This window comes from Podarcis muralis, chromosome 9 (assembly GCF_964188315.1).
Source record: "Podarcis muralis chromosome 9, rPodMur119.hap1.1, whole genome shotgun sequence".
Classification (NCBI taxonomy): domain Eukaryota; kingdom Metazoa; phylum Chordata; class Lepidosauria; order Squamata; family Lacertidae; genus Podarcis; species Podarcis muralis.
Genome location: NC_135663.1, coordinates 79880391 through 79906225, shown reverse-complemented (window position 1 = coordinate 79906225; position 25835 = coordinate 79880391). Strand labels below are relative to the sequence as shown.

Sequence of the window (25835 nt, the reverse complement as noted above, 5' to 3'; positions counted from 1 at the left end):
TACGTATATTTCAGAATTTTTCCTTTAGTTGCTTAATGAAAGTAGTCATTTTCGTTCAGTTGTTTCCTGGATTGGGGAGAACATAATGGGAAGTCTCAAATGAATAAGCATTTTATCTGCGCTATCCTTCCCACATAATTACAAGATACTTTGGTAAATCCATATTCACCTCAGAAGTTACACATCTCTTCATTAAGTAGGAATTCAAGAAGTTTGAAAGACCTTGCTTAAAAAAACAGCATTATAATGTATTTTGCATCCCCCTCCTTGAAAACTTGTATTATATTTGAACTTCAATTGATTTGCTATACCTACGGTAGATGGTTTGTAACTTCACTGAATTTTTAAATAAAGGAAATCAGATAATCAATATAATTTCAGGTACATACCTCCAAATAACTTAATTTATTGTGTTTTCTAGCTGCAGAACAATTTATTTATATGCAAATACAACAGCAGTATAAAACCATCAGAACTGCCATAAAGAAGCTGTTTGCCTTTAGATATTCCCCTTCTCAGTCATTGCTGAGGAGCTCCAGCCTCACTCTCATTTCAAGGCTGCCCCTTTCCTCTTGGCTCTGGGAATCCCCCTTATGTCCAGGAAAGTGTGCAAAATGGTGGGCAGGAGGGCAAGAAAGTTTGTATTTGCTGTCCTCAGCTGAGATACTTTAGCTATATACAACAAAGTGAGATTTTGGGATAATACAGATGTCCTGCCTAATCACTAGCTTCCTTAGGGACTGCTTTTCTCCAATGAACCTACCGGGACCTGTGTTTTTCATCTGAGGCCCTTATTTGTATGTCTCTGCCAAGGGAGGGGTGTGTATGTGGTGGGAGAGACACAAGATCAGGCATCTCTGTAGAGAGATGGAGACATTCCTATTCATTTAGGCATTTTGTTGTTAATTGCTACCCACCTTTTAGTAGGGTGGGTATGAGCAGTTTTAGTTAATTGGTTTTTTAAAGAAAAAAAATCTGATGTATTTTAAATTTGGTAGTGCATTTTTTTTAATTGAAGTAGCTCCAAAATCAATTTTAAGTATTAAGCAACTAAATATAATAAATAATTTGAATAATAAATAAATTGGGCCGATACTAAACTTTTTAAAGAATGTTTTAAATAATTTTAGAATGCTTTGGCTGCTTTTTATAATATTTTTCTTTTTAAAATATTTTATCACCATTATCATTAATGTGTTTGCCACCTTGGGCTCCTTTGGAAGGAAGGGTAGAATATAACATTTAATAATTAATAACAATAGTAGTACTTAGTTTCATCCCAGTTCTCCAATCTCCAATACTGAGCACTGCTGAATGCCAGGTCAAAAAATAAATAGAATCGCAATGGCTATAGACAAGGGGTGAGTCTCAGGTGCTGCAACAGACAAAGACGAGGTGTTGCTTCTCTTTCTAGGTACACTGCCTGAATCCTCTAATTTTGAGTGGTGTTTACCTGTTAAGATCCTGTTGTTGTACCATGCACCTTATTGTTTAACAGTCTCCCCTGGTGGTATGACTCCTATGTTTTCAGTGGTGTTGCCCCCCAGGCTTATTGTTTTGGGGCAATTCAGTACTTAGGCCAAGGTTATGATGCCATGGCCTCCATATCAACTGTGTTCTTCCCTGGTATTTGGCCCTGTACTCGGCTGATCATAGCCACAAGTTGGTGCTTTGTTCTGAACATGAGGAAGGTGATCTGTGGGTGGGAGAGTTGGAATTATTCCTTTTCCATGACTAGATCACTACCCACTTCAGTTTAGGCTTACACAAAATCCAAAACACTGCAGGTGTTGAAGGCCAAGTAATTTTCATTTAAAGAAAACCCTTAGGCAGCAAAATAATTGCTCACAACTTGACAGGGTCAGCTTTTATGTTTCCATGACTGGTGGTCCTAGCTTGCCTGTGGACTGGAGGAATGGCTGCGGCAATTGACACAATTGCTCCTAGATATTTCTTTGGTTTGCTAGACTCCAATTATTTGTTGTTGTTTTTTTTTATAAAGATATTTATTAAAATTTTCAACATATTACAAAATGAAAAAAGAAAAAAAGAAAAATACAAAATAAAAATAGTTAAAAAACAATTCCATCTTTCCATCACTTATCTTTCATTTGCTTGTTTCCCGGACCTCCTCACACCTCCCTTTTTTGTATTCCAATTCAATTTTTTAGTTCAGCAAATCCTTCCCCTCTTTGTTTATCCTAGTCTTTAATCTTAAAATATTGTAACATTAAATTTTTACCTGTTAATAATCCATTTTTTCATATTCCTTATAGCGTTATAACTAAAAATCACTTAACTTTTTATCCAACATCATTCTAACATTCATTCATTTTACAATATTTCTGTAGATAGTCTTTAAATTTCTTCCAGTCTTCTTCCACCGACTCTTCTCCCTGGTCTCGGATTCTGCCGTAGACTCCAATTATTTGGATTCCACAATATTTTTTTTAAAAAAATAATATTTATTACTTTTACGACAATTTAAACACTACAGAAAAAAAAACAAAAAACAATACAAAACAAAAACAAAACAAGACAAAACAAAAACAATTTAAAAACACATAAAAAAGAAAGAAAAATTCAATATCTTATCTTTCTTTCACATATGTGATTGGGTGACCTTGGGTCAATCACTTTCTGAGCCTAGCCTATCTGACAAAGGAAGGGATCGTGGGCTGGGCCAAACCTGTCCTGTAATCCCCCAAACATAGAATGCTGGTGAACAGCACTCCGGCAGATTATGTAATTGTTGCTGCTGTGAAAAAAGTACTAGAGCTGCATCCCTCCTGCATCCCTCCTCTACTGTGCCACATCTTTCATGTTATTTGCCATCTGCATGAAACTGCTGGGGGAGGTTTTCTAGAGATTTGGAGTACAGGGCACCCAGAGCTATTTTACCTTTCTGCCTGATGCCAGGGAAGCAAGTTCTGCAGAAATCAGACTTGAGGTGGGCAAAAAAAACCCTGGTGCATTCCAGACAAAACCTAAGTGTTGAGAAGTGGCTCCATAATCAGCTCAACAGCCTGGAAGTGCTTCTGGATGACCAGCTGACAATGGATGCAGGATGCTGCTCCAGCATGTGCAGCTGACAATGGCGAGGCCAGGAGTGCTTTCTTCTAATTTAGACTGATATGCCACTTGCACACTGCCCAGGGGAGGCCAGACCTAGCCACTCCCACTTGTGTCTTGGTAATATTCACACTGGAATTCTGCATAGCCCTCTATATGGTGCTATCTTTGAGCTTGTCATATCGAGCTTACCACTGAGCTTCTTCCATCTTCATTGGCTTTCTGCCAGTCCTTCAATTCTGGGGGGCATCTTGGAACCACCTCATAAAAAACAGGGACAGGGGGCCGTCTTCCTTGAGGCTAGCTTGTGCACTTGTGGAAAGCTCACTGGTTGGAGACAGGATGGAAATCTCTCCCAGCATATCTCTTTCTTTCTTAGAACTTAGTTCAGGCTAGACTGTGCTTGTAATGTGAAGAGGCGCTCAGCCGAGCAATAGTGCCTAGCTCTAACCTACCTTAGACACATGCAGCGAACAGACATTGTTGGCATCTGTCTTGGGAGACAGTGGAGTGTGCCTCTGGGGGCGAAGTCAAACTGCTGCATTAGCAGCATCGAAGTCACCTTCCCAGGATGCAAGTCTGGCCAGTGTCATCTGGTCGTCATCAGTGTAATCCCAGATGACAAGACCCCCCTCTTGGCCTCGCTGATGTGCTCCAAAGGAAACCAGAGCAATACGTTTGGCACCGGTTTGGCTGCAGAAGTTGCTGGAAGGAGGCGTGCAAGGCGCCATCCAACAGTCCTCGGGACTCCACTCTGGATTGGTGTAGAGTTGGCTCCTTAGCCTCTCCTCCTCCTGAAGATATCCCGCAAGGCAGTGGAGGTTTAGGACCAGAGATTTTCTTCTCCTGGGTGGGCTACCTTCCCAGGTTGGCGACCCCCAACTGCCCCTCACAGAAACCGCCTCCTTGACCGTTGAACCCGCTCTGGGTCTCCTCCGCTCAATCTGCCTGCCAGGGCTTGAGCCCCACCGGCTCCCCTCACCTCCTTTAGCCGGCCAGTCGAAGCCATTCCCGGGGTGTGACCACTGTCGCCTGCGGACAGGTTCTAGGAGCCAGAGGGGAGAGCTGAGGGCAGGGCAGGGACCAAAGTGGACAAGCTACCCCAGAAGGAGCGCGATGTGGGCCCGGCGCCCCCCAGACACCCAGCAGCAGAGGCACCGGGGGGCGTTTCCCCTCCTCCACAAAGCACAGGCTCCTGAGGCGGGAGATGCCCTTCGCTTCCCGCCTGGCCTTGGGAAGCGGCCCTCGCTCGGCGCGCGTCGCCCTCGGGGCGGATTCCCGCCCGGCTAGTCACGGTCAGGCTGCCCCGCGGCGCTGCTCTCATCCGGCCTGGTGCCAAGCCGAGGGGGGCAGAGGCGGGCGGGGAAGTGCCCGGGGCTCCAGCCGCGTCGCCCGCCCCACCCAGTGACATCAGGACCCCTTCGCGGCCGAGTCATAAAGGCTCCTCAGGCGCCAGAGCGGGACGCAGGTGAAGAGAGGAAGGGAGCCGCTGGCCTTGAGGGAAAGGAGCGGAGGGTCTCTCCAGGCGCTTCCAGCCACCGAGAGCAACGCCGGCCAGCGGAAGGGGCGCGCGGGGTCAAGAGGGGCAGCTGGCCCGTCGAGAGCGAAGAAGTTGGCGAAACTCCGCCGCCGGGAGCCCTGACAGGTGGCGCGGCATCCCCTCAGCGAGCCGAGCCCGTCCTCCTCTGCCTCGCAGACATGGCCGTCGAAGGGCGGGAGGGCAGCCTCGGCGGGTCCCCCGCGAGGGGCAAGAAGAGCGGCGCCCAGAAGGGCGGCTGGGAGCTGGAGCAGGTGGCGGCCGAGGGCCCTGCGCCCCCCTCGCCCCGGGGGAGCCGGCTGGCTCTGCTGCGGAAGACGCCCGAGAAGAACGCCGAGATCCTGAGCAGCCAGTACGGCTTGCACCTCTTCCTGGCGGGGCTGCTGCTGATGTTCGCGTGGGCCGTGCACGCCAAGGGCTTCTCGCAGAGCGCCGTCCTCTCCTACCTCACCACCCTCATGCTGCTGCAGATCCTCTGGATGGCCTGGTACATCTGCCGCCGCTACGCGCACCAGAGGCTCATCCAGGACAAGGACACGCACGCCGGGGCGCGCTGGCTCAAGTGTGAGTGGGGCGCGGGGCGCGGGGGGAGGCTCCCTCTCCACTCCCAGGAGGCTCGGGCGCGCAAGCCGCTAGTGGCCCGGCCCGCTACTGGCTGCGGCGTTGGCGCGCTCCGCAGTTGGCAGAGAAGGCACCGTTGAAGTCTGCGGGGCTTTAAAAGGGGACTTCGCCGCCATCTAGCCAAGGGGGCCAACAGGAATTTCTCTGCCCCATGTACATGCTGCTCTGCGGCACCGCCGAAAGAGATGCTATTTGCATGCGCTTTATGTCACATGCAAACTCGTAACTTATTTGGCAAATGGGGGAGGTGTGTGGAGTGCCCCGAAATAAATCAGGGATCGCACACAAGTAATAAAACATCCAATAGAGAGTTTCAACAGGTGAAGCTTTCCCTATAATTGTCTTTCCATGCTACAAAAGGCTTACTCTCTATGCCTTTAAAGCACATAAGAAGCACACTCCCCCCCCCCCAAGAATTCTGGACAATGTAGTTTGCTAAAGGTTGCTCGGAGTTGTAACTCTGTGAGGGATAAACTGCAGCGCCCAGAACTCTTTGAGGGGGGGATTATGTTGCAAATGTTCTTTCAAGTCATGGTGTCCAGGCGGCACCTGTTTAATACCTGCTTGCAGGCTGCCACATCGCTGTTAGGGGCACAAGAGCCCTGCTGTCCTCCAATGCCAACCCTAAACCATACAAGGAACAACTTTCGTGAGTTGCAAATGAGTCACGTTACTGTAGGTCTTTCAGCTGTTGAACTTAAGCTGGAAATACTACATTCGGTGCAAGACCAGGCGTGGTGTTCCAGATGGAGGGGATTAAAAGTGATTTAAGATTTACAACAATTTTGCTCAGATGATCCTGCTTGGGAAAATTCAAATTTTAATTAGTTAAAAATCATGCAGTGTATTCATTTGGATGTGTGGTTGGATGGTCATCTGTCATGGATGCTTTAGCTGAGATTCCTGCATTGCAGGGGGTTGGACTAGATGACCCTCGGGGTCCCTTCCAACTCTGTGAATCTATGATTTGTTGTGGTTATTTATTAGTACCTCATAATAAGTACTATCCCCCTTATTTTTCCTTTTTGAGCAAAAAGAGATTTGAAATCCCCGCTCAGCCTGGAAACTCATGTTGTGCCCTTGGTCGGATCACTTTCCCTTAACCTAACCCAGGGGTCTGCAACCCGCGGCTCCGGAGCTGCATGTGGCTCTTTTACACCTTTGCCGCGGCTCCGGGGCGGATACTAGCCAGGGGAGGAGGCGCATTGTGCGCCCCGACACTCCCAACTGTGGCGGGCACTGTACTGGCTGTGACGTCGCATGGGGGCGGTGCGTGCGTTAGTCACGCACCGTCCCGACGTCACCTTCCCGGTTTTGCGTCTCCCCGTTTTTTTTCTTCGGAAACGGGTCCAAGTGGCTCTTTTTGTCTTAAAAGTTGCAGACCCCTGACCTAACCTATTCACAGGCTTGTTGTGAGGATAAAATGGAAAGGGGGAGGGGAGAGAACATGTATGCTGCCTTGAGCATTTTGAACAACAACAACAAAATCCCATTTAAGTGTTTATACCAGCAGTATTCCTGACACACGCACACCAGAACCCACAGATTCTCCCATGGATGGGAAAACAACTAATCACCCCTCCCTGCAAATTGCTACTACAATCAATTTACCTTCCCCCCCCCACTACAACATTTCCTTAGAAAAACTCCCAACACAACAACAGATTGCACAACAACTATACTCCAACTGTGAAGTATGCAGTGAACAGTATTACTCCATCCCTGCTTTATTCAAACATCTGCTGTTGTTTAAAGCTGTCATTTTCCTCTCAGTGTCCCTCCACCCCTGCTTTAATTAAACTTCTGTTTTTGTTTAAAACAGCCAGCTTTTTCAGTGTTTCTCCCTTCTTGCTGTCCTCAAACACCCTTCCTCTTTTCTGCTGTCTCCGCATGGTGGTGCTGTGGGTTAAACCACAGAGCCTAGGGCTTGCCAATCAGAAGGTCGGCGGTTCAAATCCCCGTGACAGGGTGAGCTCCCGTTGCTCGATTCCTGTTCCTGCCAACCTAGCAGTTCGAAAGCACAAAAGTGCCAGTAGATAAATAGGTACCGCTCTGGCGGGAAGGTAAATGGCATTTCCATACGCTGCTCTGGTTCGCCAGAAGCGGCTTAGTCATGCTGGCCACATGACCCGGAAGCTGTACGTCGGCTCCTTCGGCCAATAAAGCGAGATGAGCGCTGCAACCCCAGAGTCATGACTGGACCTAATGGTCAGGGGTCCCTTTACCTTTTACCTTCACACAATGTGTTTCATTCCTGATCCCATGGTCTTCAACATGGAGTTCCAGATTCAATGTAGCAATTTTAAATATATATTTTATTAACGAGCAAATACCCAGATAAGTACAACTTTCCAACTGAACTTAACCTTCTCTAACTATACATGCTGACACAAGCACACCAGGTTCCACCCCACATTGTGGCTGCCTGGCGCATCACACACATGATGTCACATGGTGCTGCACAGCATGCACATGATGTCATATGGCACAATGGGCCCCGTTGGACCCTCCCATGGACTATGACGAGTCCTGTTGGGCCCTCTGAAAGGCCTGTTGGGCCTTTTGAAGGGTGCAATGGGCCCTATCAGGCCTCGGCTCACTGTGTGACGTCATGCACGTGCCACGTTGGGTCACCCAGTGGGGCGCCCACAGTGAAAATTTTGTGAGTGCCCCAGAGATGGTGCTATTAATTTTAAAGATACTGTGGTGTATATCATCATGGGGTGTGTGCACAAAGGGGCTGCAGAATAGGAGAGAGGAGAAGGCATGGAAATGGGGGCGATCTCTGTGTAAGGGAGAGTTCAGAGAGAGAGAGAAGGAAAGAAAAAGGGTGGTGGTGACAATATGGGAACAATGGTGGTTGCATGAAAGGAGGGAGTGGGAGGCTTGGGAATGGGGTGAAGATGAAAGCAGGGTCAAGAAAGGTTCTGCAGAACAGGAGAGGATGGTGGCTTCATAACTGGACTTAGTGAAAAGGGTGCTTAGTTGTTGCAAATTGTGGGAGGAGAATGATGAAGGAAGTTACCATGGGAGTAGTTTGGGTGGAAATAACACCCAGAACTACCATCATGGGATCCTCCATCAGTACCCCAGAGACTACTTCATCCAGCCTGGTCAAGGATCCTGCTGGGCGACAGGTTGGTCAGTAGATCAGCAGCTTCCCCAATCTGTCTCTCTGGCTCACCACCAGGTGCAGACCCTCTTAAGTCCATCCCAGTGTTAGAAGTTTCCTGCTCTTATGGACAACAGCAACACCCCCTTTAAAACCCCACTCCCCCATTCTAGGCTGGCGCAGTACTGAGAACCAGTTGGGCACAGTGGGGGAGGTCACTCCCCTGAGTCTCTGTAAAGCAGGCCAGATCAGCCCATTCATCTGCAGTCAAGTCGTGGATGCGCATAGTCTTACTGTGGACTGAGCTGGCATTTTGCAACAGCACCACCAGACCAGAGGGCTCAGTCACTTTGCTACCAGTGACTTTGAGAGGAGTTGGTGGGCTGGAATAAGGAACAGGGACTAAACATGTTGCTGATGGTAGTCAGCCTCTCCACTCCTTCCCACCACCAGAGAAATTTGGACAGCATCTTCACCATTCCCTGCTACCTGCGCACCCTGATGCATCAATGCACTGCCACATACTGCTGGGAGATTAGGGCTACAGATTGTAAGCTAAGGTGCAGCATCATGCATGTCCCACACTATCAGGAAGTAGATGGTAAATCCCCCAAAACGTGTCTCCCTCTGCCTTTCACTATGGGGGAACCCCACCAAACCAAACTTCCCCTCCTCCAGGCTCTTAGCCTGGTGAGGGTCAGAGACCAGTCTCCCACAGCACATGGCCTACAGCTCTATAATTGATTGGCAGTGTGGGGCACCCCTGCTCCTGTGGGACAACCCAAAGGGTAAAATCCCGTGGTGTTTCTCCTGGGGGGGGGCATGCAGCTGAGTCTGTTGTTATAGTAAGGCAGGCCCTGGAACACAACCCAGCTGTGTTTCCTATGCCAGCAATCAAGCAATATCCCACACTAAAATCAGCACAAACACTCTTAGCTGCAGGCAGGTATCAGTCAGGTCAAAGAAATTGATGCAGAAAAACACACACTTCCTGTCTGGGAAGACAGACCAGGCAAAGGCCAGGATGGTGCACAATCAGCTGTTCTCTGCAGGTTTGCCACTTCCAGTGTATGAATGCCTGGACTGCATAGCAAGTATATAATGCATGCATAGCATGTATTAGCATGGGACGTGCCGAAGCCTCTTTGCAAAGTTTACACATTTTGCATTTGTCGTGTGGGGGAGGGGACTCACCCCCCTCCTTATTTTTTAGTAGTATTTGTAGAACATAATTTATAGAGAGTACCTGATCTCAGTGAAGAGAGGGAGAGAGGGAACTATGGACATTCCAAGGACTAGAAGCAAGATAAAAAAGTGACCTGGAGGGTGAAATAAAGCTCAGGGCAGGATACCTGTAACCCGATGTAGAAACAAATCAGTCATCAATCAAATACTTCATGTCACTCATTGGCTAAAAACCACTGAAAGGTGAATGAACACTTTCCTTCATAACTTTCCTTCTAGGAGAGTTAAGAAAATAAAGAAAACTCAAGAGTCCTTGCATGCACTGGTCTTGGTGCAGTTGCACCATTAGAATCTGGCCACAGTTTCATCTTGTGCATGTTTATTCTGAACTAGATATGCAGCCCATCATATCCAGTGGAACATAAGTCAGCACCACTGATTTAAACAGTATTTACTTTCAAGTAGGTATGGCTAGGACTGCAGCCTTATTCCACAAATGTATGCATAGAACTGTACTCTTGCAGCCTAGTTCTAACCAAGTTAACATTGAGTTCAGCATCAACTCAAAGTAAATCAGTAATTATGCAGTAAGTATGCACAGGACAGGACACGGGTGGCGCTGTGGGTTAAACCACAGAGCTTAGGACTTGCCGATCAGAAGGTCGGTGGTTCAAATCCCCGTGACGAGGTGAGCTCCCATTGCTCGGTCCCTGCTCCTGCCAACCTAGCAGTTCGAAAGCACGTCAAGTGCAATTAGATAAACAGGTACCGCTCTGGCGGGAAGGTAAACGGCGTTTCCGTGCGCTGCTCTGGTTCGCCAGAAGCGGCTTAGTCATGCTGGCCACATGACCCGGAAGCTGTATGCCGGCTCCCTCGGCCAATAAAGCGAGAGGAGCGCCGCAACCCCAGAGTCGGCCACTACTGGACCTAATGGTCAGGGGTACCTTCACCTTTACCTTTACCTTTATGCACAGGATTGCATAAAGGTAACAGCAGAATATTCTATGTTCCAGTCATATTAGGATTGCTTTAAACTGGAAAAAGCACAGGCTTGGAAAGAGCATTTGAGAATATGTCACATTTGCAGTCCAGTGTATGCATGATAAGTAAGCTACACTGATACCAATTGTTATTATGTCCTGTGTTTGCTAATTTGTATAGCAAATATTTGTACTGATTTACTTACTGTAAGGAACTATATACAATATATATACAGTAAGTAAATTACACACACACACATACACACACACACACACACACACACATGATATATACGTGATATATATTACAGATGTTAAATTATTAGGTCAGGATGTTGGGAAGATAGGAATTTTGCAGAACTAGACAGCATCTTAAAAAGTAGAGACATCACCTTGCCAACAAAGCTCCGTATAGTAAAAGCTATGGTTTTCCCAGTAGTGATGTATGGAAGTGAGAGCTGGACCATAAAGAAGGCTGATCGCCAAAGAATTGATGCTTTTGAATTCTGGTGCTGGAGGAGACTCTTGAGAGTCTGCAAGAAGTCATGGACTGCAAGAAGATCAAACCTCTCCATTCTGAAGGAAATCAGCCCTGAGTGCTCACTGGAAGGACAGATCGTGAAGCTGAGGCTCCAGGACTTTGGCCACCTCAGGAGAAGAGAAGACTCCCTGGAAAAGACCCTGATGTTGGGAAAGATGGAGGGCACAAGGAGAAGGGGACGACAGAGGATGAGATGGTGGGACAGTGTTCTCGAAGCTACCAGCATGAGTCTGACCAAACTGCAGGAGGCAGTGGAAGACAGGAGGGACTGGCGTGCTCTGGTCCATGGGGTCACGAAGAGGCGGACACGACTAAACGACTAAACAACAACAACAGGCACATAAGTGCCTAAAAAGAGATACAGGTTGCTATCTGCCTTGATCACAGGAAGGCCCATCCAGTTCAATTTTGTTTTTAAAAGTATTTCTCTTTCTCCATGAGAGCTTGAATCATATTTATTGTTGAGTAAATGTGTTTAGGTCAGGATGAAACAGCACTGTCCTATCTTATGTCTACTCAAATATACGTCCTATTGAATTCAGGGGGGCTTACTACAAGGAAAGTGAGGTTAGGACTGTGTAGCCCATGTCCTTAACCCCAGGAAGCACCCACTTTATCTTTCAAAAAATTCTGAGAGTTATAAAAGTAAAATAAGGAAACCCATTGCAAAATGTAGCAGAAAGAAAGCAAAGGCGTTCTGAGGAAGGTTATTCTTGCTGCGTTGTAAAATGTAATAGAATGAGCCAGCAGAAATAAATATCTGGGGGGCAAAGCATAATTAGGATCTTCCATGACAGTCAGTTGCTCCTTGGGGCTACTTTGAAGGGGGTTTAACCCTTTCCTCCTATGCCCTTTGCCATGCTGTAAATTACTCGGAAGCTGCTATTAGCCTGGGGAGGGCGGGGGGCTGGAGAGGTACAAGTGCAGGAAGTTGAGCAGGCCAAACAAGTTTTACTTAACAGTATTTCTTCCTTTAGCATGGAATGACAGGTTTCTGGCGATGCACAGATGCGTGCTAAGGATAATACTTACATAAGCAAGTCCTAATTTCTTCTAAGGCATTGACTCATACACAAAGAAGCTATAAACTAATGGCTGAAAATCATAAGGTGATATGGGGAAGTTATTCCTGCTTCAAAACATATGCCTTTTTGAAATTTCTTACTGCATTTGCTAACAGTATAGTGCTGGGTTTCCAAAATGGTACAGCCATGTGTTTATAGTCCCCAGAAAAATACAACTATTCTAACCCTTAGGCATCTTTTCCCATTCAGCGAGTGTGTAGCCCATGGGGTGTAAGTGAGCAGAGGGTTTAACTAGGGTTGGGGAGACCCAGATTCAAATCCCCACATGGTCATGTTGCTTGCTGGGGTGATGCTGAGTCCCCTCACCTGCCTCACAGAGCTGCAGGGACAAAAGTGTGTGGGGTACAGCGCCTTGAGTTCCTTGGAGGAAAGGTGGTAAATAAATAATAAAATGGATTGTTATCCTAATGCAGGGAGAAGAAAGAGCCCCCCTTGTTAGAGACCCCCTGTCCTTGCAGAAGAATAGTGGCAGCAGTTTGGACTACCCCCCCTCTTCCCTGGCCAATGGCTGGCCAGGCCAGGGGATTTGGATGGCTGAGGAGAAACCAGCTGAGATCAAGCCTCACAATCTCTAGCTCCAAGACTGAGTTTGGCTTGAAGTGCTCAGCCGGCCTCCATGGCTCATATCTTCCAAATGCACTCTGATCCTCCTCAGTAGATTTGGTGTGGAGGAAGAGTGAGCAGGATGACCAGCCCCAGAGACTGCAGGGGCTGGATTGCCTTGAGCTCTAGGGCAAGTCGGCCCGTATTCTTTCCCTGAGCCATACATTTAGCTCCATGATTTCAGGAGTAGAGATGGAGTGCAATGTCTTGGTCCCACTTCACTGAGATCCAAAAGCCACCCTTCTTATTGACCTTGCCCTCTGCTGGATGGGAGTAGAAATACTGTAATGTTTTCACTCCCCAACCCCGGAGGTCAAGGTATGGGGTGCCGAATGTGTCTGTTGAGTAGAAAGGGGAGCTCTGCTTCTGGATGGTCTGGCTGGAGGTGAACACAGGATGTTGCATTCCTTTGCACCCATGCAAGCCAATCCTCTGTTTGATGTTCAGGGAGCACGAATTGGCTGTAAATTTAACTAATCCCCACTCCTAAAGTGCCTGTAGTGAATGTATGGCAAAGGCGGACACTGGTTCTAGCTGTTATGATTGAAGGAGTGTTTAGCCAAGGAATATATTATTATCTTACTATTATTTATTAAATGTCTATAGTATACCACCTTTCATCGGAGGACCACAGAGCAGTTTACAGTATGGCGTGGATTGTGGGATTTTCACAGCAATTAGCTGGAGGGCTACTTTGTCTTTGTTTTCAAGTTCTAAGAGTGGGGTGGGGGTTGCTGTTGGAAGTTTATGTTTGGAGTATTGAGACCAAGTGCCTATAATAACTTTTTGGCAATGACAAGTGTTAGCAATCTGCCCTTCCTGTATTTGTTCAGTGTTCCTTTTAAAACTAGATGTCTCCCTGCTGGTGTTTAATATTTTAATCTGTTTTAGTAATTTTAGTATTTTGGTAATTTTAATCTGTTTTGGTATTCAAACTTTTGCATGCTTTTAAGTGCTCTTGTAATTTTTTTCTTGATTTTCTTGATTTATCCTTTTGTAAGCTGCTTTGTAAAACCCCCTCAATCAAGCAGTGTAGAAATTTTATGAAACTAAATAAATAAATACATAATACACTATGTTGCTGTTGGAGTACTGTGGTTGAGTACAGAGTTTGTCTGATCTATTGTGATGGAAATATGCAGGGAAGATGAGAAGTGGGGAACTGTTTTTTTTGTGGGGGGTAGGGCTCCCGGGAAGATAAACGGCATTTTCGTACACTGCTCTGGTTCGCCAGAAGTGGCTTAGTCATGCTGGCCACATGACCCGGAAGCTGTACCCGGAAGCTCCCTCGGCCAATAAAGTGAGATGAGCGCCACAACCCCAGAGTCAGCCACGACTGGACCTAATGGTCAGGGGTCCCTTTACCTTTACCTAGGGCTCCATTGAGGTCAATGGGTGGTTTTTTGTTTCTGCCACCTCTTAAATTGGCATAATGTTGTATCAAAGGCAAAATCACTATTGGGAAACATATAGGATGTGGTGTTTGTTTCTCACCCCTGTTTTGGTCTCTCCATCAACAGAGTTTTGCTGGTGGTACAGAGGTGTATTTCTGGCACAGCAAGTCTTTCATCATATCCTAAAATCTCCCAGTGCAAGTACAAGTCCTGATTAATATATTTACAATGCATGTTTACTGATAAGTAAATTTCACTGTGTTTATTGTGACTAACATCCAGGTAACTGCACAGAATTGCAGGTGGTAGCCAACAAAGAAGCTCTGTTTGCTTAAGGACTTCTGGCTTAATTTGTCCTCAATTTGTAATCCATCATACATTTACTCCTGGGTAATTATGTTAATCTTATGAAAATGAGTTGTGGATTTAAATTTGGTTTACTTCAATTTCTAGCTCTCCTGATCCTAAGAGACTGGAGCGATTGATAAGTTTTAAAAAACAGAGTAACAGATGCGGCGCCGGGGTGCAAATATCCGCCCAGCGCCCCCTAATTACCACGGATAGTGTTGGGGTGGCTGTAGCTGCGCACTGCCAGCCATGGCGGAGGGGGGCACAACTCTCCCCTATGCTGCTGCGGGAGAGTGATCCCCGCAGAGGCTTGGGAGTGAAGTTGTGCCCCTCCCAAACCTCCTCGGGAGGAGAGTGACCCCCGTAGAGGCTTGGGAGGGAATCTGTGCGCCCACCAGCCATATGGTTGGCGGGGCGCAGCTTCCATCCTACGCCTCTGGGGATCGCTCTCCTCCCGAGGAGGCTTGGGAGGGAAGCTGTGCGCCCACCAGCCATATAGTTGGCGGGGTGCAGCTGCCGGGCGTGCAGGGAAAGGGGAGGCCACTGGTAAAGCCGTGCAGCTCCCCCACTCGCTGGGGCGCCCCTGAGAGGCCGGTGCCCTGGCGCAACGCACCACTAAGCCCTATGGGAAAGACGGCTCTGAGAGTAATAAACCAGCGGTTCCCAACTCCCCCCCCCCCCCCGCATGGTGGCCCACAAGTCCAAATTTACATAGTATGGTGACCTATTGATTTATTATCACATTAATTTTGGACCTTAGTACTTTCCCAGTTTCATGCATTTTAATGGCAAGTTTGCCTATTTTATAATCATTGCTTGATGCATCCAAGCAAAAATTTACCTAACACCAATGAGCACCTTGTGGCAAATGGTGACTGGATCTCCCACCAGCTGCCAGAGAGCAGTTCCCAAGTGCTAAACTGGAAAGTTTGAGCCTTTCCAATGTTTGAATGCTAGTGCTAATACAATATTACAATAAGCCAACGAAACAAAAGCTGTAAGAGGTGCTGTATTCGTCATACCAGTTGACGATTGCAAGCAATAATTATTTTGAATTTAAAGGCAAATTTGCAGGTGTTTGGCATGCATGTGACCATAAAATTTTTTGCACACAAGCTTTGGGGCCTGGAAGGGGGCGGAATGGGGGGCAGGGTGGGGCAGGGGCGGAAGCAGAAGGGGGCAGGCTTAAGCACACCCCACCAAGGTGTGTGTGTGCAGTGCCTTGGAATGCAACCCCCGCGCAAAGGGGGAGTTGCCTGTACATTAGCAACCACAACCTACTTGCACAGACTTTGCAATCCACCCGCAGGTTAAGAAATGCTGCTCTAAATAACAGTAACAGAATTAAAGCCACTTCCTACAAGCAGTGCCACTACCCATGAATGGTTCAGAGTTTAATGAGGCAGCAGGAAAGGGAGTTTACTTATTTATTAAAAAAAAATTGTATACTGCTGTAGCATTAAAAAAAGCAAAGCAGTTTATAGCAATAAAAACATAAGACCATACAATAAAACCACAAGTCATAAAATGTTAAAAACACAGGGTCCACAGGCGTGAGAGGTTTATTTCTTTACATTTTCACTATCTTCACATTAATTTTCCTATTAGTGTTTTTCTTCTTATTTGTTGTCTGTAGCATATAAAGATGTTGCCCTCCTAATGACATTTTATAATATTTTTAATTTTCTTTCAGGTGCAATTACTTTGTTTGCAGCGATTACTTTAATTATGGACTCTTTCAAAATTGGATACTTTGTTGGATATTCAGATTGCTTATCAGTCACGGAAGGTATTTTTCCTGCCACACATGCAGTACATACACTGCTGCAGGTAAAACCATTGGTTTTTGATTATTCCTATCTGTGCGCTTGTGTTTTTCAGATAGTGCAGCACAGTCCCAAAGCAAAGCAAAAAACCCCACCATCTTCAAGTCTTGTTCAATATTCACCATGTGACAAATAGCAAAAGCCAGGCTAGAACTATTAAGAATTATGAAGAGATAGGCAGAGAAAGCTGGGAGCTCCTGCGTCCTTGTTTGTTTGACCACGATTCCCTCCAGTTCCCTCTGTTTGATTCCAGGGAGGTTTCAGAATTTTCCGCAATCAGAATCTGGCTTAAACATGGTTACTTTTGAACATGATGAATGCAACATGCTCTCAGGTTCACGGGGCTGCCATTTTAAACAGAATATGTTTGGTTATCAATGCCTCTCTTGTGCAAGCGAATCAACATTATACAGTGTCGAGCGGGTACGTAAACACAAATCTCCCGCACTTACAAATGTACACATAAAAATGCAATAATGGATTAAACATACACGCTGAATGTTAGCTATGTCTCAAATGTTGCCTCGGATGAAAACTGTTATAAATCTCTTTAATTAAAGCCATGTAATTATGCTGCATTAATCTTCTTTCTAAATGGGGGACAATTTAATAACTATTTTGCCACCGCTGCCTAAGACATTGGCTCATTGGCTCAGTTGACTGGCCCTTCTAATCTTCTCTTCCATCAAAGGACATAAGTCCCTTTCAAACAGCACAAAGACAGCTGTGAAATACTAGCCTGTTAGGGAATTTTTTAAAATGAAATTTATGGTGAAAAGTCATTTACTATATTTTTCTGGTTCTAGGTACTTGCCAGCTTGACAGTGACTAGTACATTTGGATTCAAAACATTTTACACACGGAGAAACCTTTAATTTGACAAAGTAATATTTAGCAATGAAGCAGAAAATGGCAAGTGGCCAGATTTCCCAGCAAATAGAGTGGAGTAATGGTCTCCTGCTTCAGACAGAGAGCCAGTTTGTTTCTTGCCCTTCTGTATATGCAGTTTGTGGAGAACAACACAAATATCCTTTCCTTCTGTATGCAGTCAACCTTGAAGCAGAGAGGTAACCTAAGCCCCTCCGTATATACTGTAGAGCTGCACAGAGGAAGGGGGGAAAGATACAACCATATATAATTGCCACATAATACACCTCTTGCAAATACTGCAACATCACAGTGAAGGGCATGATCTAAGAACCTGAAGCAAGGAGAATAACACTCCTATTACTGGTTTGGGTCTGAAACAGCTAAACTAAACAAAGGCTCCCAGTCTTCCCCCAAACCCCTTTTGTAACTGCAATGCTTCCCATGGCCCTTTAGTCTCAGTCTTTTGTTCCTTGTTTTTCTCAGCCTTAAAATGATCAAACAAAATAAATTACAGAGCACACATCTGGTTATACAGCATATATAACCAGAACACTCAGGAGGGAACCCCGGTGTATGCATCCTTGTACTTGACCCTCAGTTTGGTACTGTCTATTTGAAGTGGCTAGGAGGAGTTGAATTAATACAAAACATTGTCTATATAGCAAAGAATTTGAATAATGTGTTGACCGAATGTGTGAGCAGTTCATCTGCATAGGGCTTAAGTAAAATGTCCTGTCATTGGGTTAGCTGCTGTGAGCTGCTTTACACCTAAGTAAATCTGTATTCCTGTGATCTCTTGCACATTTTTCTTTGGTGTTCATCCCTGACATATCTTATTTGTTCATAGCAAATAGTACCACTTTCCCAAATGACCCAGTTATTTTTTCATATATGTTTTCAGGTATACTTCTTATGGTCCCATGCAAAGGATATTATCCAATCCTTCAAAATGTTGGAGAGGTAAAATGAATATAATCTTCCTTATATTTTTAATCTGGGAAATATCAGTGAGAAACTACTGGTACTGAAAATGTTTATATTAATGTTTAGAAATAATAGTTTACATCTCTGTTTTGATTTTTTAAACTAAAATTACAGCATCCTCAGTTGGAAGGACCCCCAGAAACCTAATATTTGTATGCCAGCAGTTGTCCATTCTCATTTCCTGAAGTGGTCCTTCCATGGGAGACAGAAGTTGCTGCTTCATCTCTCCCTTGGTCCCCTGAAGAACTTGCCTTGATTCTGTTGCACCGTGATCGCGTTTCTGCTCTTTGTTTCTCTTGTTCTTTTTCGTTTTTAAAACATCCCTTACTCCAAATAAAGCTTTGTTGTAATTCATGCTGCCTCATGCAGGAAGCTTCACTAAAACACTCTTCTGCACTGGTGCTGTCGATTCCCAGTTCTGAAGATGTTCTCCACTCTGTGGGGACTTCTAAATACCATGGAGTACTGTATCACTGTAAGCAAGAAAGTGTTCAAGCACTTAGGAAGAAAACACAGAAATAGGTTGTGCTTGCTGCACAAATTATAGTCACACACCACTGGGCAGTTCTAAATTTCCCTTTTAAAAACTGTGCTATTTACAACTCTATGAGGGGTCAGAATGTTCTCTAATTCTGGTGACAGATGGAAACTGTTGTAGTAATTTCCTTCTCCCCTGGAAATTATGGGGGCCATTTGTCCTTCCAATAATTGCAATTTGTATGAGGTTCTGGGGAAGAGTGGTACATTTCAGAATGTTGAGCGCTTCTCCAAAGCTCACAGGATACCTTTTCAGACAGCAGCACTTCAGCTCTGGTTGAAAGGCAGATTCTCAGACCCTAATAGTGTGATCTGGCATCATAGGCCTGCTTTTGTGTACCAGTATTCTTCTGGATAGTTGTTGAAACTGGCAGGCCTTCTGCAATCTTATCACCAGCATAGCAATGCTAAGGGTAAGCATTCCTTCCCACCTATGAAACACCAAAATCCCTTATTATTATCTCAGCAAAGCATTATATTTATTTCTCTGGCATAATACTGAACCCTGTCCTTTAACTACCATCTGCGAGCAGGCATGCTGACATCTCTGAAAACTAGTACTGAAGTGTGAGTTAGTATATTTTCTGCTCCATCTGTCCCCAAAGACTTGAACAGGTTATATAACATTTTAATTTTGGTTAGGTGGGTGGAGATGTACCATGTAGAGCAGGCTTCCTCAAACTTGGCCCTCCAGATGTTTTTGGCCTACAACTCCGATGATCCCTAGCTAGCAGGACCAGTGGTCAGGGATGATGGGAATTGTAGTCTCAAAACATCTGGAGGGCCGAGTTTGAGGAAGCCTGATGTAGAGAATGGCATTCTTTGATTGGAGACACAGTAAACAAGGATTAGGGACGGGATCTATCTCCCAACTCTGATAGTTTTTTTTTAATGAGGACTAAAAAAACCCTCTCTCTTCGGAGAGTTACTGTATATTACAAAGTTATTTCAGCTTCATACCAGTTAATTGTCATATCTGCTCTCATGAGTCCTGGGAATTGTAGTTTGCTGATGAGAACCTGCTGTCAAAGATCCCTAGGATATTTAAATTCTCACAGGCCACCAATATGCAACTTTTAGTGATGTGCAAATCTGTAATAGGTGGACAGGTATAATTTGAAGCCATACTGTTGTCTATGTTACATCATGTAAACAGGGAAAGATTGGTGAAACACATAGACTGTAGTGTTCTTTATTTGTTCACCAATAATAAATACTGGAAAATAAAATACTTCACTGATATGCTTTATACAATGTTGTCAATAACTTATTTGCTTTATTTGTTTTCCAGGTTTGGAGTGATCCATTCTGTATTTACAAATTTGCTTTTGTGGACAAATGGTGTGTTAACAGAATCAAAGCATCAACTTAATGAACACAAGGAAAGGTTAATCACTCTTGGATTTGGAAACATAACATTAGGTAAGATAATTTTTTTGCTATCCTGTTATCTCCCACTTGGACTACTGCAATGCGCTCTACGTGGGGCTTCCTTTGAAGGTGACCTGGAAACTACAACTAATCCAGAACGCAGCAGGAAGTCCTTCCTCAAGGAAGAAAAGAAAATGGTCCAAGAAACCAAACCTTTCCTGATGAGACCACCTGCACAGCCAGTGGCTTGCTTCCAGTATTTCACTGTCTCTTCCTGGGCCAAAGCCTTTAACAGGAAGGAGTGATACCCCACCCCCCGAACTGCACCCATCGTGTTTAAAACATGTAACTGCTTCAATATTGGTGCAAATTTTTCAATATTGGTGCAAAAAATGTGCTTATGTATCTCTCACTGAACTCAGTGAGCTTAATCATGCCTTGATCTTTGCCATTTTTGTGTTCTGTCCTTATAAACTTGGTATTTGCTTTATCTAAGTAGCTGTCCCTTTTGTAAAGCTATTCCCTTTTGGGCAGCTACTTTAGGCACCAAACTCTCTTTGGCTGATATTTCACAATTTGTTTGGGGAAAATTAATATTTATAATGTGATGCCATCTCATGTCTTGGTCTCACTCTTTCTTTTTAGAATTGGATGACCATGAGCCACAGTGTAACTGTACCACCACAGTCCTCTGCTCCATATTTTCCCAAGGAATATATTACCTGTACCCCTTCAACATTGAGTATCACATTATGGCATCCACAATGCTCTATGTGCTATGGAAGAATATTGGACGCAAAGTTGAACACCTTCAGCAACACAAGATAACATTCAAGTTTCAAGGGAAAACATTGGGTGCCATTTTAGGACTGATTGTGTTCACCACAACAATAGCAATTGTTGTTGTCTATTTGTTTCAGATTGGGCGTTCAAAAATAAAGAGTGAAATAGCACTTATTATGTTTTATTTGTATAGTATTGCAGTACTGACAATGATGTGTGCAGCTGGGATAGTCGCTCTTCTGATTTACCGGCTTGAAGAAAAATCATTGGATGTTTCCAAAAACCCAGCTAGGAAACTTGATGCAGACTTACTGGTTGGGGCTGCCTCAGGATCCTGGCTTCTGTCTTGGGGTTCCATCCTTGCAATTATTTGTGCTGATTCTCACCCTGCATATACATGGTATAATCTGCCCTTTTCCATACTTGTTATATTTGAGAAATATATTCAGAACCTCTTTATAATTGAATCCATACACCGTGAGCATGAAAAGGTTAATGATGACATTAAAACAATTCGTATACTCACTGTGTCCAATGGAAATACTCTTTCACCTGCACCTTCTTACAAAGAAATATATAATGGAATAGATGGCATTCAAAATGGAGAGTCACCATACATGTTTAATGGAAATAATATTCTGCCTGAGAACAGTGGAAGTGATGCTCTAGATGAAGACAAAAGTCAAGGCAACACCCCAGTTACTCCCTCCACCTCTGATTTCTCACTTTATAGCAAAAATTCTTCTGTCAACAACAAAAGAAACATCCTGAAGAATATTGCTGCATTTTTGTTCCTATGTAATCTTTCGGTAAGTTATTATGCAAAAATAATGGCAGTTACTCCAGTGTTGCCAACTGATTAGAAACAAACGAAAGCTAGTTTAGCAGCACTTTGATCTGTAGAGATGTTCAAAGAGACGACCCTGGTCACCGAATGCTATCCAAAGCCCAGCTGCAGAGACCAGTTGAGGCATTGCTAACCTTGCCTCCCACTGTGCCTACTTTCCTTGAAAACACCAATCAAACAAGGTCGAGCAAATTATTTAAAATTTAATCCCTGTGGAAGCTGAAGGCTTTGTTGAAAAATGTATTGATTAACTCACCGATAAATCATATTGAAATGGGATGTGATGTGCTCAAGCACAGGCTACACATTTCACTTCAGTGCCAAACGCAAGTGAAGAAGTCACATTTCAATTTCGTAGTCTTTGTTATTAATTTTTGGAAGCCTTTTCCTTGATTACATACACTGGATTTATACAATTTTTTTCAACTGGGCTTTAATGTAATATGTGGTTTTAATCAGTGGTAATCAAATGCAGGAAGTCTGAAAGCAACTTATGGTGCTCAGTGCAAGCTGCGCTGCTTTTGGCAGTGACCAGGACCACTCAGCATCTCCAAGCAGCTTCAGAGGAGCAGTTGGGAACTTACCTTAACCTGCCCTACCCTGATTAACCATTCTCGCACTTGGCATCATATGATGTCAGGCGACTGATATGTGAGCAGCCTTGCAGAGTTGGGTCACTTTGGGATTTGCCCTATGGCCAAAAGTGGTTCCCACCCTGGTTTATAGGATCCAGCATTAGGGAATGGCTCGTCTCATACTAGCACTAGTTAGATCAGCTCATGTTCCAGTGCTTACTCCAGAATCAATGTGTAAATTGCTATATGAAGGAGAAGGACACAACTGAAAGCTGAAAGGGAAAAGTAATAACTGATCATCATGGCAGCATATTTATAGCATATTATTTATGAAAAAGCATTACGGATCCTCAGGCTTCCTACAGAAGAAACTGTTTTGGGATTGGCCTGATAATTCTTGAGAAGTGGTCTGAGTCTGGGTCTGAGTTTGGTGTGGTTATGTCCACACCAGTATCCCTTGCTGTGGTTTGCAGCTCTTCAGTTTGCCCTTGCCTATCTCCTTGAGGATACTGGTGCTGTCCTTTGGGCATTGTCCATTCTTCTGACTCCTAGCAGCTATCGCTTCTGAATGTGGCCTAGAGTCATTTATCTACAATTTTTCCCTAGCTGTACTCCTGGCTAAAGTGAGGTCACCCAGAAGTAGCCTCAGAGTTGGCATTGCATAAACTAGCTCCACAGCACAGACAGAATGTAACTCAAAGCGTTCTGAAGAATCCTCCCTGGGTATAGTGGAGGTGGGGCACATTTTACCCTGGAGCCAAACACTCTAAACTGAATCATGATTACCTCTTTCCTTTGGTCATGTGAAATCTTGAACAGATCCAAATTGGTCCAGTTTTAAAAAGCAAATTGAGAGGAAGCCAGGCAAGGTTACTTTGAGGCAAAAGTCCTTGGCACAGGCCAACCAGAATTCTATGGGCATATCAGTTTAATCAAAAGTAAAAAAAAAAGTGAAATTCTACAACTGAAATTTGAGTCAGATTTTGAATGAATAGTCTTAAAATTTGTTTCCTGTATAACCTCATCGGGATGTTAACATTTATATTTATTTTCCTTTCATTCTTATTCATAGCTTTGGATTCCACCAGCTTTTGGCTGCCGCCCTGAGTATGACAATGGACTGGAAGAAATGGTTTTTGGATTTGAACCTTGGATCACGGTGGTTAACCTTGCAATGCCTTTTTCCATTTTCTATCGGATGCACTCAGCTGCTTCCCTTTTTGAGGTCATTTGCAAAACATGAATTTCATTTTTTTAAAAAAAACAGTGAAAGATGGATGGATGACTAAAGAACATGAATGCAGCAGCCAATGTTTGGCCAAAGTAGAGTGTGCAGTTTGAATGAAAGGATAATGAAGAAGATACAGACAATTGACAAGTGCCATATTTTGAAGAGCAAAAAAGAGGACACATTTGCCGACTTCTACTTTTAACCATGGATCACTATGACGACTCTACCTATGAAAAAGAGGACGTGTCCTGGAAAAAGAGGATATGGGGCAACCCAAGGTGGAACTCCTAATACCTCATGAGTCCCTCCTGCCACAACAATGTAGGCAAGAATTTAATACATTGTCTCTATATGGCGAAGTCAATGAAAATAAGACTGAACCTTTCCCTGGCTATTTTTCTCCCCTGTTAGAAAATAAAACACATTACCAATTCCATGTATATAGACACATTTTTCTCTGCGTTCTTAGAGATTTGTAATCATCATCATCTAGCCATGGACATAGCCAGGGGGGCAGCTGCCTCCGTAATCAAGTAAATAAATAAAAATACTTAACTAAAAGTAGAAATTGTAGAAAGATTTTGACAGATTTTTCTGAGCACTTGGGTCAAAAGAAAGTAATTTAAAACAACTGTTGTTGAGACATTTCATTTTGAATCTGCTAGACAGAACCAGACAGAGGATGTTGACAAGGGGGTGTCCCCCTCCCACAACATAAATCCTGGCTAAGCTCATGAATCTAGCCACATTTAATCACATTTAAGTTTTGCTGATTGCAATGGCAGGCGAGCACGTGCACCAGTGGGACTCAAAAATGTCTGGATTGGTTGAGCAGACAATTTAATGTTTGAAAAATAGGAGAACAATGTTATGTTAACATTTCACAAGACAGACATGGCTAGATACTGGATGCCACAATTGCTTTGTACTTGTTATATGTATTTTTGTATTTGTGTGTGAACTTACTAAATAATGAAAGCTAATTTCCTTAAGAGTTGAGACTTTCATTTTGCCAAAACAAAGCTGATGTTGTAAAGTCTGGTTGATAGATTAGATTGTGGCAGTGTTAGCCCTGCAAGTCAAAATACTCCAGGATGGCCATGCGCTCTTCTCGACAGAGGACGCTTCTCTATGCAAAGGGCTGTCTGATCCAAGTTGGGTTTGAAGATAGGGAACCATAAGGAGCCCCTATTTATTTCTTTTGATCCAACCTTTCATAAAAGTATCATCTCTCAAACTCACATCAATAAAAATGAAAGACACATCCCTGCCCAGACAGGCACTGGGAGGACACTGGATGCGCAGAGATAGGAAGTGTAATGGAGGGATAAGGGAAATTGGGTTTGGAAGGCCAGAATTAAGTGCTAAGCTATACGCAGACACTTCTCTTTGGACCAGGCTGATCTTCTGTTGCTTGAATAGCAGTTGGTGGCCCTTCTTATCCTTTGGCCAATGGATTGGGGGTGGATTGGGGGTGGGATATTATCTTTCTCCACACACCCTGGCTTCTGCAGTCTCAGGGCAACTGACAATGGGAGCAGAGTTCTGTCTAGCAGGAAGGAGCTGAAGCAAACTCTTTGAAGCCGCTGCTTCTCTGATCCATGGATGGGGCCCAGATTGGTCCTCCCCTTGCCATGGCGAACTTCCTTGAATGAGGAGGGAGCAGCCAGTGGCCCTTAGCACCCGGACAGCAAACTGAGTAGGCACTGGTCACCTGATTACAATATTCCCTCAGATGATGATATATTTATTTATTTAAATTATACTAATTGTTTTAAAATTTGCATGTGTATATATAAATTAGCATATGTATATCACTTTTGTCCTTGTTTTTTGTTGATGTGTAAATGGCAGTCCTAAACATCCTGGATGACATGCAACACTGTGCTCTTCCATTTGTTCTGCCTGTGCAAACATCCCAGCTTGCCAGGCAGTATGAAATTCCTTCTCCCCCCACCACACACAGGTTGCTCTGGGGGTTCTCCTGACACCCCCAGAACCAATTCTGAGGGTGCTGTGGGAAGAGGGGTGCGAAAGCAAGTGGAAGTCTTTATCTAGGGCTTGTGCTAATGGGGCTGGTTAGGTGAATCCTGCCATTTCTTCACGGTGCACTGTAGACTCATGTTGGGTATGATTCAGCCAAAATCCCCACCATTTTAAAAGTTCCATTGATTTAAATGGGAGAGAGTAAAGCACATGCTGAAAGTTCTCCCTTTGAAAACAATGGAATTTTAAAGTGTCTAAGTGTGATTGGATAAATTGTGGTGTCTGTATCACATTGCCTACTCCTATTCTTGTATATCTAGCGTCTGGCAAAAAAATAATTATGGCAA

The 25835-nt window shown here is 44.5% G+C and overlaps 1 protein-coding gene across 1 annotated transcript; it reads left to right on the top strand.

Annotated features, from left to right (window-relative positions):
* Positions 1-4676: 4676 nt before the first annotated feature.
* On the top strand, positions 4677-25226 carry OTOP1 (otopetrin 1). Its single transcript, XM_028744891.2, has 6 exons — positions 4677-5173; positions 16172-16308; positions 18076-18134; positions 19987-20117; positions 20712-21658; positions 23344-25226. Exons 1-6 carry the CDS (start codon positions 4771-4773, stop codon positions 23512-23514), a joined length of 1848 nt encoding a protein of 615 aa, XP_028600724.2. The 5' UTR covers positions 4677-4770; the 3' UTR covers positions 23515-25226.
* Positions 25227-25835: the final 609 nt, after the last annotated feature.

What these genes read in the sequence shown, in the direction of transcription:
- OTOP1 (XM_028744891.2), top strand. Translation starts at nt 4,771, where the DNA reads ATGGCCGTCGAAGGGCGGGAGGGCAGCCTCGGCGGGTCCCCCGCGAGG. An exon ending in CGGGGCGCGCTGGCTCAAGT is followed by an intron (nt 5,174 to 16,171) that starts GTGAGTGGGGCG and finishes ATTTTCTTTCAG; the next exon opens with GTGCAATTACTTTGTTTGCA. An exon ending in TCCTTCAAAATGTTGGAGAG is followed by an intron (nt 18,135 to 19,986) that starts GTAAAATGAATA and finishes TTTGTTTTCCAG; the next exon opens with GTTTGGAGTGATCCATTCTG.